We start from the raw sequence: 15,941 nt of genomic DNA, 5'->3' as shown, positions 1-15,941 counted from the left end.
ACACTGCCCCCCATCACGCTGCCCCCCATCACACTGCTTCCCCCCATCACGCTGTTCCCCCCCTCACACTGCTCCCCCCATCACGTTGCTCCCCCCCTCCATCACACTCTCCCCACATCACGTTGCTCCCCCTCCATCACACTGCTTCCCCCATCACGTTGCTCCCCCCCTCCATCACACTGCTCCCCCCATCACGTTGCTCCCCCCCTTCATCACACTCTCCCCCCATCACGTTGCTCCCCCCCTCCATCACACTCTCCCCCCATCACGTTGCTCCCCCCCTCCATCACACTCTCCCCCCATCACGTTGCTACCCCCCTCCATCACACTCTCCCCCCATCACGTTGCTCCCCCCCTCCATCACACTCTCCCCCCATCATTCTGCTCCCCCTCCATCACACTGCTTCCCCCATCACGCTGCTACCCCCCTCCATCACACTCTCCCCCCATCACGCTGCTACCCCCCTCCATCACACTCTCCCCCCATCACGCTGCTCCCCCTATCACACTGCCCCATCACGCTGCTCCCCCCCCCCCGACACCCTAGCCGCACTCAAACTCACTCAAACGCCGACACACACTCAAAATTGCACTCAGATTACGAGTATTGTGTCTCGCGTTTCCCCCCTCTCACGGTGCTACCTCCCCCGACGCCTTAGCCGCACTCAAACGCCAAAGCACACTCAAAATCGCGCTCTGACGCCAACACACACTCAAAATCGCACGCAAACTTATAGAAGCACTCAAAATCGCACGCAAACTTAAAGGAACACTCAAAATTGTACTCAAAATCGCACTCAATCCAAGACGCACTCAAAAACGTTCTCTCACTCAAACGCCTTCACACACGCAAAATCGCACACAAACTTAAACACTCAAAACTGTACTCAGAATCACACTCGCACGCAAAGACGCACTCAAAAACGTCGCCGCTCTCAATCACACGCAAACACACGCAACTTCTGCACTTAAATTCCTCCTAACCTATTAGCTTATTTCTCGCTCACATTCTAGAACTTAGCTGCTCAAAGATTCATAATATGCAAAATAAATCGCTAAGGAAATGGTGCTCAGAAGCTTCCTATGTCACTTGGAAAGATGCGCACAGACAATTTCTTTGGTAAAATTCGCATCCTTGTTCGCATTTTTATTGTTCGCATTTTTGTTCGCAGATTTGTCGCATCCGAGTTCAGAAAAGCATATCACCCATACCCACACTCAAATATGTCCTGATGCCGCACACGCAACTCGCAGATTCAACACACCATTATTACCTACTCTTACACACACACACACACACACACACACACACACACACACACACACACACACACGTACCCACATCTACACCTGTCACACCTGAAGACGAGAATTTATATGGAGAGAAAACAAAGGCGTAATGGAGAGAGAGAGAGAGAGAGAGAGAGAGAGAGAATACTTGACATATAATCATAGAGATGGGATAGGGCCATTGGTCATAGATATGCGAGAGAGAGAACAGGGAGAAGAAGAAGAGAGGGAGGAAAGAGGAGATTAGGAGAGAAAGAGAGGGAGGGAAGAGAGAAAAATGGAGGGAAGGGGAGAAAGAGCGAGAAGGAAGACAGGGAAAGAGAGAATTTGAAAAAAGTGGAGAAGGAAAGGAAGGAGGAAACTTGAGTATGGAAGAGAAGGAGAAGGAGGGAGAAGAGAGACTGAATTTTATATGAGCTAGCGAGAGAGAGAGAGAGAGAGAGAGAGAGAGAGAGAGAGAGGGAGGATGAGACAGAAGGGTATTCCTCCTGTCTGTCTGTTTGTGATTCTTTTCTGGCTGTCTGTCCGAAACGCACACTTTTTCACGACCCTTAAAAAACAGGAACCTCACTTTCGCATTTGCCTATCACTCTCTATTTTTTCCTTCATTATTTTTCCAAAAGAGTATAATCAAATATACAATTTTATGGCTTATCAAAATTTTTTCCATGTCTTTTTTTTTTTTTTTTTCGTTTTTGGGCCTTAGTTTTGCACTCTTTCGCAATTCCAGTCGAGCAAAAATTCACACCAATCCATTTTTTATTATTTTTGTCATTATTTATACTTCCCATTCTTTTTTTCTTTTTTTTTTCGGTTCCCGCAGCACTAGACAGCTTGTGTACGCATGTCTGTCTGGCTGTCAGTTCGGCTGTCGTTGCTGTTAACTCTCCGTACTTCGCTCTTTTATTGTTATTAAATACGGGAGCCTGTGGTAGTGATGGTGATAGTGGTGGTGATGGTGGTGGCGATGGTAGTTGTGTTTGCAGAGGTGGTGGTTGTGAATAGTGGTCGTGATGGTGGTGGTGTTGGAGTTGATGGTGGTCATTTTTGTATTACTGGTGGCGATGGGGTGGTGGTGATGGTGGTGGTAGTTGTGGTGGTGATGGTGGTCGTGCTGAATGGTGCTGGTGGTCGTTTTGGTGGTGGTCAGTTGCTAGAACAGATAATTCAGTATGAAAGGTCAAATTTTTAGCCTATTCTCCTACCTGCAAGCTCCTTTATGCTCTTCGTTTGGCCCCTTTATTGTTTTTAAATAGGGGGGGGGGGGCCTGTGATGGTGACCAGGGCGTGTAAGGCTGGAAGAATGGCCCTGGTTGAGAGTGCATTCCCTTAATTTTTTTTCCAGCTACAGACGATTTCATTCAGCTGAGAGTGAGCGTAGGAACCCGTCAACTCTAACGTGGTAGTGACATATCTAGTATACTGTTCCAGCCAGCGTTTCATCATTTCATTCTGTCATTCCCCTTCTCTTCTTTCCATACTCTGGTCTCCTCCCTGTTTCACTTACCTTCCTTTTCTCGTTGGCCTCCTTTCTCCACCGCCTGTTTTCCCCCACTCTTTCTTTCTTTTTTCTCTCTCTCTCTCTCTGTCTGTTGTATTTCCCTCCCTCCCTCTCTTTCCTTGCCCCTCCCTCTCTCCCATTCTTCCTCCTCTCCCTTTTCTTTTTCCATTTCCTTTTCTTTCATCCCTCCCCCCCTTCTCTCTCTCTCTCTCTCTCTCTCTCTCTCTCTCTCTCTCTCTCTCTCTCTCTCTCCTTTCTTTCTCCCTCTCCCCTGTTTCTCCCTCTCTTCCCTCCCCTCCCCCTTCGCCTGGTGTATTGTCTCCCTCTCTATATATCTGCATCTAAAATGTGTCTCTCTCCCTTTTGTTCCATTGTCCCTGCATTTATTTGATTGTGAGCGACCGGAGTAGGTGGGTGGGGTGGGGTGGGTGGGCCTAAGTGGGGAAGAAGCCAGGGGAATGTGGGTGGGGAAGTGGGGGTGGGTGCGAGGTTGGGAGTGGATATGTGGGTGTGCTTTGGTGGTGAAGGAAATGGTGTAAGTGGGAGAGGAGCAGAAGTGGGTGAGTGGGTGAGGAGAGGTGGCAGTGGGCGGGTGGATGGGCCTTTGTGATGAGTTAGGATAGTGGATCCATGTGGAACAGTAGGTGCAATGGGTGGAGTTGAATGGGCAGCAGTTGTGAGTGGGTGGATGCGCCATTTTGGATTTAGATGTGGGTGAGTCGGTGGATCTAGATGGATGAGTAGAGGCAATGAGTGACCCTAGGTGGATGAGTAATGGGTGGAGTAAATGGAATTGATGGATCTAGGTTAGGAAGTAGGTGGGGACTGTAATTATAATCCAGTGAATGGTAAATGAATGAATATATGAGTGTGGAAAACTGGAAACAATTGTGTAAAGAATGAGTTGTCAGTGAATGAGTGTGTAGAAGGTGAAGAGAGTAAGGGAGGAGACGTGAGAGATTTGTACAGTAGAGAGATGGGTATATGTCAAGAGTAGTGAGATGGGGAATAGTAAGGCGTGTGTAGATTGGAAGAGATAAGATGAGGGGATGTGTAGAGATGGGCGTGTGTTTTGTAGTGAGGTGAGAAACAGAAAGTGTGTGTAGGTGAGGAGTGGAGGTTAGGAGGAGCTGAGATGTGTTAGTGGGGGAGGTCCGTGTAAATGGTGTGGGATGGGGATTGGGCGGGGAGAGAGTGGGGAAGGGGGAATGTGAGAAAGGATAGAGGGTTGGTAGGGATAGTGAGAGATGTGGGAGCTGTGCAGAGGGAAGGGTGGGGTTGAGAGGTGGAGGGATGTGTGGAAGAGTAGGAAAGCAATGTGCATATAGTGTGGGGTGATGAGCGGTAGGGGTGAAGAGATGCGTAGGGGTGTAGGGATATGTAGGTAGTATGTGATGGTGTGTGACGGGGATGTGAGGGATGGGGGGTTGTATAGAATGGAGGAAGGAGTAGAGGACTATATAGAAGTGGAGAGGCGGGGTGAAGGGCTATGTAGGGGGAGGAGGTGAGGTGGGGAGATGGTGGGGGGTAGGGGGTGAGGGTTTAGTGACAGGATCATTGTCTGGCGTGTCTGAAAGTACTAAATCTGCACCTCAATGCCTCCTCCCAGCCTCCCATACAAATCCAACACTTCTTTATTCCCTTCTGATTTTGTTAGTCTTCCCTCTCTTGTTGACGTTTTCTTCGTGTTTTTATTCTTGTTTTTCGTGTCATTTTCTTTAGTAATATACGGTTATTATTTTCTACTGTTGATTGTGATTTATCTTCGTGATATTATTATTATTATTATTATTATTATTATTATTATTTTCTTCCTCCTCCTCCTCCTCCTCCTCGTCTGTATGGTAGGATGGTTGAGTAATGTAACTTTTCCGTCACTACTTTTGTCCCTTTCATACCCATCTCTTTAGTGTCTGGGTTCATATTTTTTCGTCCACATTCATAATCTTATAAACCACCAGATTTTTTTTTTCCACTTATTTCCGTTTCTTATTAAAATTTAGTTTGGATTAGATGCTGTTGTAAATTTTCTGATCTAAAAGACATATTTTCCTGGATGGTATGAAAAAGGTGTTTATATGCTTTGGCTTACATTGAGAGAGAGAGAGAGAGAATCACCAACCCACACGTAAAATGGATAGAAACTGGGACTAGAGAAGAAGGAAAAATATTTGAGAGAGAGAGAGAGAGAGAGAGAGAGAGAGAGAGAGAGAGAGGAAATATATTGACACAGGAACCTATCATAACAAATTCTCTTTATTTACATTTCCTCTTTCGGCGTCTCCTATTATTTCGGCTTTTCGTGTTTGCGCTGCGCCGAATCTTACAAATCCCGAACTGGCGACCAAAACCGGGACTTATTTCTGTTTATTGCGAGTCTGGGGGGGGAGGGGGTGGTGTTGGGGTGGGAGGGAGGTGGTGTGTGTGTGGGGGAAGGAGGGAGGGATTGGTGTGTGTGTGGGGAGAGGGAGGGGTTGATGTGTGTAAGGGAAGGAGAGAGGGGGTGGTGTGTGAGGGGGAAGGAGGGAGGGGGTGATGTGTGGGAGGGAAGGAGGGGGTGGAGTGTGAGGGAGGGAGGGGGGGGTGAGGAGGGAGACATGGTTTGAGAGGGGATGGTGTGGGATTGGGAGAGGGGTGGGAATGGAGGTAAAGGAGGGGGTGGTGTGTGGGGGGGAGGGAGGGGGGTGTGAATGAGGGAGGGAGGGGTGCGTGGGGAGGGAGAGAAGAATTGAGAAGGGATGGTGTGGGATTGGGAAAGAGGGGGCTTGGGAGAGGGGAGGGAATGCAGGTGAGACCAGGGAAGGGGAAGGAGAGGAGGGGAAAGGGAAGGAAAGGGGGGGTATGGAGAGAAGTGGAGTGAGAGTGAGGGTAACGAAAGAACTCGAGATGGAGGGAAGGAATGGAGAGGTGAGCGTAGTGGAAGAGGAGGGGAGGAGAAGGAGAGGTGAAGAAGATAAGGGAGAGACATGGAGGGGAAGAGGAGAGAATGAGGGTAGGAGAAGGGATGGAGATGGAGGGGTTAAAGAAAGGGAGGGAATGGAGGGGGTGAATGTAGTGGAGGGGGGAAGGGAGGAAGAGATACAGAAACGAAAAGTAAGGAAGGGAAAAAGTCAGCTTCAGCCTTCAGTTCACCGGGTTCACGTTTCAGATGAACATGGGGCTAGAATGACAAATAATAATAGTAATAATAATAATAATAATAATGTAAGATATGATGATATAAAAATTACTTAAGACACAGAATAAACTTATAATATCCAGAGAATAAATTACTAAGGAAGAGGTGTTAGAGGAAAATGATGATGCGTAACATGGAGTATATATAAATCACTAAGAAAGGGTTCCTGGAGGAGAATAATGAGGTATAGGCTAACATTCAATAAATCGCTAAGGATGAGGTGTTAGGGAGATCGTTAACCGATTAGAGGAAGAGCCAAAGAATGCACCATTTCCCTTCCCCTGCCGCTGTAGACTTATTACATTCAGCCCAAAATAAATCGCTAAAGAGATGGTGTTAGGGAGATCGAGGAGAGGAAGAGCCAGAGTGCCCCATTTCCCTTTCATTTTTACTGTAAACATTTTATTATATTCAGCTCAAAATAAATCGCTAAAGAGGAGGTGTTGGGGAGATCGAGGAGAGTAGTAGCCAAAGAGTGCATCTTTCTCCTTCTCCTTAGACTCTTCTTACATTCAGCCAACGACAAAATTCATCCCACCAACATCTATTACATTCAGCCCAAAACAAATCGCAAAAGAGGAGGTGTTAGGGAGATCGAGGAGAGTAGTAGGCAAGAGTGCACCCTTCCCCTTCCCCTTAGACTCTTCTTACATTCAGCCAACAACAAAATTCATCCCGCCAACTTCTTCCCTCAACCATGACTTAGCGCCTCTGGAAAATTTAATGTACTCCTTGATCAACTTTGGTGTTGGGGATTACTGAAAGTTTGTGTGGGCCTGCGAGGTACATAAGAATGCAAATTAATACCCCTGAATGGAAAACTTCCGTGTTGGCGCAGAGTGGGGGGAGAGGGGGCGCAGAGGGTGAGGGGCAGAGGGTGTGGGGGAGGGAAGTAAGGAAAGGGGACTTAGGGAATGGGGTGACGCAGTGGGGTGAGAGAGGGGGCGCAGAGGGTGTGTGGGGGGTAAGGAAAGGGGACATAGGGAGTGGTGGGGGCCCTCCTCCTCACCCCCACCGTCGTCGTCGTCGTCGCCAGAACGCGCAGGGTGTATTCAGATCGCGTAAGGTTTCGATCACGGGCCCCTTGGAGAATGTGATGATGTTGGCGAAGCTTTCCTCATCTTGGCCGAAATAATCTGAGTCGGGATGCCGCCCCCTTCACTGATTGTTGCGTTGAGAGTAAGAGGGAGTTTGGGAGATGAGGAGGAGGAGGGGGAGGAAAGGAGGGCGAAAATACGTACACACACGCACACAGACACACGCACACAATTTTGGTGATGCGGGGGAGAGGGAGAGAGGATGCGGGTATGTGTATGTTTGCGTCGCTTCCCCATAATCATCGAGTTTTCACACAAGATTTCGGACAAGGATAGGACCATTCTGTATTCCTCTACCAATCCCTTTACCACGTAGGGCAAGACAATACACCCACGTCTCCCTAAAATACAAAACATTACGCCTAGAGGGATCAGGATGAGTGGCATTAGAAGTGGTGTTAAGGGAGAGGGTAGACCATGCGAGCTTGTGATCTGAACGTTACATTTCGACCACCGCCGGACGACTAGACAGAATAACATTGTGCTATCCCCTCCTCTCCACGACCCGCTTCTCTCAATGGATGTATGGCCTGAAAAACTCTTCTTTTTAAAATGAGCATCAGCGACATATGCGCGGGTGAAAGAGCCAAACTGGTTAACAAAACGGGAGAGGGAGGGAGGCTGAAAGGGAGGTGGGATGAGAGAGAGAGAGAGAGAGAGAGAGAGTGTGTGTGTGTGTGTGTGTGTGTGTGTGTGTGTGTGTGTGTGTGTAAGATAAAGGGTACATGTCTGTGTTTGGATGGCGGTATAGGAGATGCTTTAGTGAATGTGTGTATTTTTTTAGCTGTGTGTGTGTGTGTGTGTGTGTTTTAGGGAAGTGCTTGATGCAGGATATGTAAAAAACCCATCCCTCCACAGCTTAATAAAAATCGTCTGAACAATAAGAATAAAACAGGTCATCCTGGTGAGAGGGTTGAGTCGTCGAAATGAAGTGGTTAATATTGTTGTTGTGGCCTCGGGTTCATTTTAAAAGTGAACCCAGTGGACTGCAGGCTGAAGTTACCCCTCTCCTTCAGTCCACTATTCTTTCGCGGGATAGGGGAGGTGAGGGACTTTTGTATAACCCAGGTAGCGGATCCGCCTGGCTATATTGGCGCCACCACGTGAAGGAGTCCCCCCTTCACACACACACACACACACACACACACACACACACACACACACACACACACACACACACACACACACACACACACACACTCTCTCTCTCTCTCTCTCTCTCTCTCTCTCTCTCTCTCTCTCACTCACTCACTCACACGCGCACTGCCACCCAATTGCACATACGTACCCTTTATCTTACACACACACACACACACACACACACACACACACACACACACACACACACACACACACACACACACACACACACACGGGCAGGGTAATGGTGACTAGATTATTAGGCTCATCAATCACCAGGCGCTCATGCAATATGTTGGGCGCCAGTGATGTATTTATTGGGAGCGGGAATAATTACCTTCCTGCTCCAATCAATTACATTTTTAAAGTTGGCGCCCATTTTACCCTGCACGCTGATGATGATGATAATAATGATGATGATAATGATGATGGTGATGATGCAGAGTATTTATCTGAAGGGTATGATGATGGTGGTGGTGGTGATGAGGAAGAGGAGGATATGATTGGGTCCGATGATATTTAAAGTGTGCTACTGATGAAGATGATGATGATGATGATTTTAAAAGCCTCAGTCAGTTATATTTAAGTTGGCTCAGTTTTTATCGTACAGGATGGTGATGATAATGGTGGTGACGATAGTAGTGGTGATGAAAAATTTGGAGGGAGATGAGTTGCATTTTGGGCTGGGAGATAATGATGATGATGATGATGATGATGATGATGTTGGTAGTTTTGATGGAGCAAATTACCTGTTTTTCGGCGTGTGTGATGGTGATGACAACGATGGTGGTGGTGATGGTGGTGTTTTGGTGATGATCTAGATTATTTTGATGATGATGGCGATGACGATGATGTTGACGGTGATGATGATGATGATGACGATGATGGTGATGACAATGATGATGATGATGGCGAAGACGATGATGATGATGATGATGACGATGGTGGTGATGATGATAATGACGATGATGGTGATGATGATGATGGTGGTGGTGGTGATGATGGCGATGACGATGCTAATGATGATGATGATAATAATGATGATGGTGGTGATGATGATGATGGTTCACACTATTATTTGTATGTAGTTGTACTTTCATTTGGGGTAATCATCATAAAAATATTGGTAATAAGAGTGGATGTTGCTGTTCTAGTGATGTTTTTATGAGGATTGGGGTGAACCGTTTTACTCTGATGATGATGATGATTGTGGTAGTTGGCGCTGTAGTGATGATATTGGTGGTGATACAGATAGACAGATAATAGATATAGATGGATACAGTAGATAGATATAATTCTTTCTCCGGGCTATCGAGAGAGGACCGTAAAGTTTGTGTGATCTCTGTAACTCTCTCGTTTACTGTACACACACACACACACACACACACACACACACACACACACACACACACACACACACACACACACACACACACACACACACACACACACACACACACACACACACACACACACACACACACACACACATTCTACTTTGCCATCTTAACTCCAATAATTCTTCAACTTATCGCTATCAGAGAGCCTTCTATGCCCGTCCGTCTAGAAAGGACCTCGGAGTCTGTATGATCTGTGACTCTGTGTACCTCTGTCTCTCCCTGTCTCTCCCACAGCACACGTATGGTCTGTAGCTCTGTGTAACTCTGTGTCTCTCTCTCCCACAGCACCCGTACCCCTCCGAGGACCAGAAGAAACAGCTGGCACAGGATACGGGGCTAACAATCTTACAAGTCAACAACTGGTGAGTGTTATGCAGTGATCTTGCCAGGCCTCCACCTCCCACACCCACCCCAGACCTTCACATGAGAATAATAATAATAAGAATAACAATAATAATGATAATAATAATAACAGTAATAATGATAATAATAATAATAATAAAAATAGTCATTGATGAAACTATGGAAACTGAAAATACTGTCATGTTTCACTTTTAATTTCTCAAAAATAATTGGTGATAATAAAGATATAGGTTGATGTGATGGTGAAATGAATATAACGCTTTCTTGCCTTACTGTAATTAAATTTATAAAAGAATAAAGCAAAAGTAAGGATGATGATAGTGAATTTTATGTATATGAAATTCGGTCTCTTTTCCGGATTTTGGCCAGTGTTAAAACGGGTGTTAAATGGTCTGGGGCGTAGAGGGACGTGGAGGTTTGGTCTCTGTAGTATTTTTTTCATATTATTATTATTCATTCTACATCACACTGGAATTGAAAGAGCCTCGTTCGGTCATTCATCTTCTCAGTATGATGGTGACTGTGTTCCTGCTACCGATATGCGATTTTGTTCATCCCAAAAGGCGTGCTGTAGTGAGGGATTGGAGGCACGTTGCCCACCCCTCCTACAAAGCGTCTGTGTAGTTGCATAAAATCGTCTAGAGAGGGTAGAGATCGTAAAACATGACGTGCCATCGTAGTGCAGGGGTCCCGTGGTAAATGGAGAGTACAAAACCATATTTTTTTTTCTTCTTTTGGTGATTGAAAAGGGAGATTATTCGTGTCATTTGTGTGTGTGTGTGTGTGTGTGTGTGTGTGTGTGTAATCGGATTAACGTTTTTGTTTTTTTGCTTCGTGTGAAATTCAGAAAAAAGCTCTTTGTTATATGGGGAATGGATCTTTTTCTGTGGGCAAAGAATTGAAACGTTTTTTTGAGGTGGGAAGGTATTGAGGAACATTTGATCAGTCTGATGAGAGAGAGACTATATAGTTCACTCATCACCACTTCCTTCCAAGACATCATTTGCACTCATTTCGCCATCTCGAGCAAGACCGATAGGAAAAGGGGAATTAGAAGAGGACTGAGAGAGAGAGACTGTACACTCATCACCACTTCCTTCCAAGACATCATTTGCACTCATTTCGCCATCTCGGGAAAAGACCGAAAGGAAATGGGGGGATAAGAAGAGGACTAAAAGGGGTTGTCAGGCCCTTCAGAACGCCGCTGAGGGGCCTTAATCCCTTATAAGTGTTTACCGTCAGCCAATTCCGGGAGTGGTGATGGTGGCGGCGGACAAACAAAAGCTCCCCCAGAGATAATGTTGTCCGCAGTGCCGTGTGCTTTTGTTATTACGCTGCTATTGTCGGGGGCCTCCAGCGGCTGGCCAGGGTCGGGGCTATCACTCGCTCATTCCCCTCTCATCGCTCACCTCAGTAGGACGATTCTGTGGCCTTCCTGAGCCTCGTGTAAAGGTGTGATTGTATATTTGATGTGGTACGGGAGACGCCTTCACGTGGTGCCACTGATATGACCAGCTGGCTTCCCTGCCCGGCTATACAAACGTCCCTCAACTCCATATCCATGAAAGAAGGATAGTTAACTACAGGAGAGCAACTTCAGCCTGTAGTCCACCGCGTTCACATTCAGATGAGCCTGGGGATGCGACTAATACTACTACAGCCACTACTACTACTATTACTTATTAGGCTTAAATTTAACTATTGCAGGTCGTATGCTGAGGGAAGATTGGGACTTTAGTAAAAATTAATTGTCTGCCTTTTGACTCTCGCGCTATCGATGCATAATGGCCTTACTCTTGCCGTGCCACGTGTTCCTCAGCGAAATATTTTCCTGTTTCGTGGCATACTGTCATTTTGCACCCTAATTTATGAAGTGTGTTCTGTAGGCTATCTGTTGATTAGTAATAGCCGATTATTTAAGTGTGAATAGCAAAATAAATCGCCAAGGAGGAGGCGTTACGAAGTTTGAAGCCAGTGAAAATATCTGTCTATAGCCAGACGCCTTAATCCCGTAAGGGGTGGCCACAAACAAATCGCCTCCAAGCCACTCTGTCCCCTACCATTTCGCTGCCCTCCCTCCAACTTACACCCCCCTCTCTCATATACCTCTTAACTCCATCCTTCTTCGTGTTCCCCTCGTCATATGGACCCACACGGACGTAATATTTTGGGAAAGGCGCGAATTCATGTGACGTGTGCAAAACAAATCACTAAGGAGAAGGCGTTACGGAGCCTCTAAAACCACTGGGCATCCTTCTTCCTGCTCCCTTCGTCATAGGGACCCACGCAGACGTTATATTTTGGGAAGGGCCCGAATCCTTGAGGTGTGTGCAAAATAAATCGCTAAGAAGGCGTTTCGTAGCCTCTGAAACCACTGGGCATCCTTCTTCTATGGAGCCTCATGTACGTAACTTTCTGGGAAGGGCGCGAACCCTTGAGGTGTGTGCAAGATAAATCGCTAAGGAGAAAGCGTTACGAAGCCTGTGAAACCACTGGGCATCCTTCTTCTTGCTCCCCTCGTCGTATGGAGCCTCACAGACGTAATCTTCTGGGAAGGGCGCGAATCCCTGTGGTGTGGGGTTCGCGGCTCGCCATTGACGGCCATCCAGCAGATCAGAACTAATTGCTATTGATGATTTCTGGTCTGGCGAAGATTACCCCGTAACACTTTGGCATCAATGGCTGGCCAGGGATTGTGCCCGTCTTTGTGTCGGCCCTGGGACGCAAGAAAGACCTAAAAGACCTCACACCCCTGAGAAAAAAAAAAAAAAAAAAAAAGACTAACCCCCTTACCCCCCGAAAAAAAAAAAAAAAAAAAAAGCTTCCTTCCCAAAAGACCCGAAAGAGAGCTCCCTCCAAAAATATAAAATGAAAGACCACCCTCTTGATAAATGACCCGAAAGACCAACCCTTAATAAAAGAAAGACCCGAAAGACACCCCAAAAAAGAAAGACCCCGAGAGAGAGAGCTTCCTAGTGAATAAAACGACAGACCAACCCCTAAAAAAAGACCCTAAAGACCCCTCGAAAATTATCCAAAAGACCCCGCTCAAAAAAAGAAAGAAAAGAAAGGGAGAATCGACCAAAATGATATGATGGTGAAGTTAATGATGATTGTAATGATAAATGATGATGATGGTAATAATAATGATGATGATAATAATAATAATGATAATAAAGATGATGATAATAATAATAATAAAAATGATGATGGTAATAATAATAATAATAATGATAAAGATAATGATGACAAAGAAATAATACCAGACCCCCTTGTTTGTCCCTCTCCCGGTCGGCGTGTTCCATCCACTAAAGCTGGAAGTCTGGAAGCCGTGGGATCGAAGCCTGGAATGACGACTCGTTGGCCGAAGGAAATGAACTGGAAGGATTTATCTCCTGGCCGGGGGGGGGGGGGGTTGTTTGGCTCTGAGGAAAGTCACTCTTGATGGAATTAAAAAGAGACTCGTGTCCTGATGTAAGTGGGTTTGGATTCGTAACACCTCTTCCATAGCGATTTATTCCGCATTTACACCTCGGTATCCCTTTATATATTAGTGATGTATAATAATTGATGTTGCCAAAAATAACACACAAGGATAAATAGCCTAAGAACAAGTGCTACGAAGCCCTTTATTCCTCTTCGAAACGACTCACAAACTGTAGTAATTTAAAAGGAGAAAATTATTTACTGTTGCTGCTACCTGACAAGTGGGATTTCTTTTTTTTTTTCCTTTATTTCAGACTCTCTCTCTCTCTCTCTCTCTCTCTCTCTCTCTCTCTCTCTCTCTCTCTCTCTCTCTCTCATAATAGTTTTCCCTTGTTAACCACATCATTTTTCCCTAATCTATTTTCCTGCCATCGATATAATTCATCTTTAAATGATTTTTTTTTTTTTATGATATTTTTTCCCCTCGATGCCCAATTAGTAAGCGATAAATATTTTTCGTGTCTGCTCAGTTGCCATGACGATAAAGCCGCACTAGCCGTACATACATACATACACGTACATACATACATACGTACATACATACATACATACATACATTCATACATACATATTGCGTACATACATAGACACGTACACACACACGTTCATTCATACATACTGTACTTACATACATACATACGTGCATACATACATACATCGACACGTCCACACACATACGTTCATTCATTCATACATACATACATACATACATAGATACACTATCATACTGGACGCTCCTGTGCTATACGTAAAGACACACAAATCTCTCTCTCTCTCTCTCTCTCTCTCTCTCACACACACACACACACACACACACACACACACACACACACACACGCACGTGGAATTTGTGCTTTTGTTTATAGTGTGTGTGGGGCGAATTTATTGATGCCAACCCGATTGACAAGTATGGAAGTTTTGCACGAGTGACCTGCCCATTCGGATATTGGACCTTTTTGCTGTTTTTTTCAGTTTTTTTTTGCTTTTTCCGTAGTCTTTTTTGAGTTCTGTTTTTTTTTTACTTTTGTTTTTTTTCTTGTTCCTTTTTTCTGTTTTTTTTTTCCATTTTTTGTTTTTTCTTTTTCCTTTTCTGTTTTTTTTCCTTTTCTGTTTTTTCTTTTGCCTTTTTTCTTTTTCCTTTTTTCTGTTTTTTTTGTTTTTCTTTTTTCTTTTGTTTTCTATTTCCTTTTTCTGGTTTGTCTTTTTTCGTATTTTCTCTTCGTTTTTCTTTATTATTATTTTTGTTTTTTTTCCGTTTTTCAGTTTGGTTTTTTCCCCTTTTTCTTATTTTTTTTCTTTCTCTGTTTTCTCAATAGATAGGGAAGGACTTTTTTGAGGGGGGAAAAGGGCTTGTTTGTTTTTGTCACTTGCTTTTTTTTCTTGGTGTTTTTTGAAGCGTAATTTTTCGCGATTTTTTCTTGGAGTAATTTTTCGTTTTTTTACCATGTAATTTTTTTCATGCACTTTTTCTTTTTTTTCCTTTTAATTAATGTTTTTTGAAGAAGGGATTTTTTTTTTTAAGAAAGGGGACTTATATCTTGATTTTTCCTCAGTGGGTAGGATATTCAGAGTTTCGAGAGTGAGAGAGAGAGAGAGAGAGAGGGGGGGAGGGGAATCTAGCTAATGGAAGGGTAGGGAAGGGAGGGGTCTGATCAAGGAAAGGATGGGGAGGGTGAGGGAAAAGGGGAGTCTAGCTAAGGGAAGGTAGGGATGGGAGGCCATGGGGAGGAAGAGTGAGGGGAAGGGGAAGGGGTAGGTGGGGAGAGGGGATCTGGCCAAGGTGAAGGGAAAGCGAGGGGAAAGGGGGAAGTGAAGGAACAGAGAACTAAGGGATCTGATGAAGGGGGTAAGTGTGGTGAAGAGAAGGGAAGGGAGGGGAGGGGAGGGGAAGGGAAGGAATGGAGGGGAGGGGATCTAGCCGAGGGAAAAGGAGGAAAAGTTGCAGACCAAGATGAGGGGAAGAGGCAAGAGGGGATAGAGGGAAAAGGGATTGGACGAGTGGAGGGCAGGAGGGATTGGGTTTGGTCAGACAGAAGTGAGGGGAGGAGAGGGGAACGAGGGTGAGGAAGGTGAGGGGAGGAGTGAGGTCTGACCAAGAGAGCAGGGTAGAGTGAGGGGAAGGGAGGGTGAAGGGGCGTGGTTAGGAAAGAAGTGAGGGTACGTGAAGTGACGGGAAGGGGTTTGGCCAGAGTAGGGGGAAGGGAAGACATGTGGGCAGAGTGGGGGGAATGAGGGTGAGGGGAGTGTAGGCAAGAGGTTAGGCCAAGATGAGGGGAAGGGAAGGGGTGTAGGCAGAGCGAGGGGAAGGGAAGGGGTGTGAGCAGAGTGAGGGGAGGGGAGGCAAGGAGTGTGGCCAAAATGAGGGGAAGGGAAGGGGTGTGGGCAGTGAGGGGAAGGGAAGGGAAGGGGTGTGGGCAGTGAGGGGAAGGGAAGGGAAGGTGTGTGGGCAGAGTAAGGGAAGGGGAGGCAAGGAGTCTGGCCAAAGT

The 15,941-nt window shown here is 45.7% G+C and overlaps 1 protein-coding gene across 1 annotated transcript in view; it reads left to right on the top strand.

Annotated features, from left to right (window-relative positions):
- Positions 1–15,941, top strand: part of hth (Meis homeobox homothorax) — an 843,055-nt gene that overhangs the window by 670,551 nt on the left and 156,563 nt on the right. Inside the window, exon 10 of the mRNA XM_080286771.1 lies at positions 9,892–9,968. Within this exon, the coding sequence (XP_080142897.1) occupies positions 9,892–9,968 (77 nt within the window). The remainder of the gene's footprint in view (positions 1–9,891; positions 9,969–15,941) is intronic.

Source organism: Coenobita brevimanus, chromosome 113, assembly GCF_032717465.1.
Source record: "Coenobita brevimanus isolate Jiangsu-jjx chromosome 113, ASM3271746v2, whole genome shotgun sequence".
Taxonomy (NCBI): domain Eukaryota; kingdom Metazoa; phylum Arthropoda; class Malacostraca; order Decapoda; family Coenobitidae; genus Coenobita; species Coenobita brevimanus.
The sequence above is the reverse complement of the archived record's forward strand: the minus strand, read 5'-3'. Positions and strand labels throughout refer to the sequence as shown.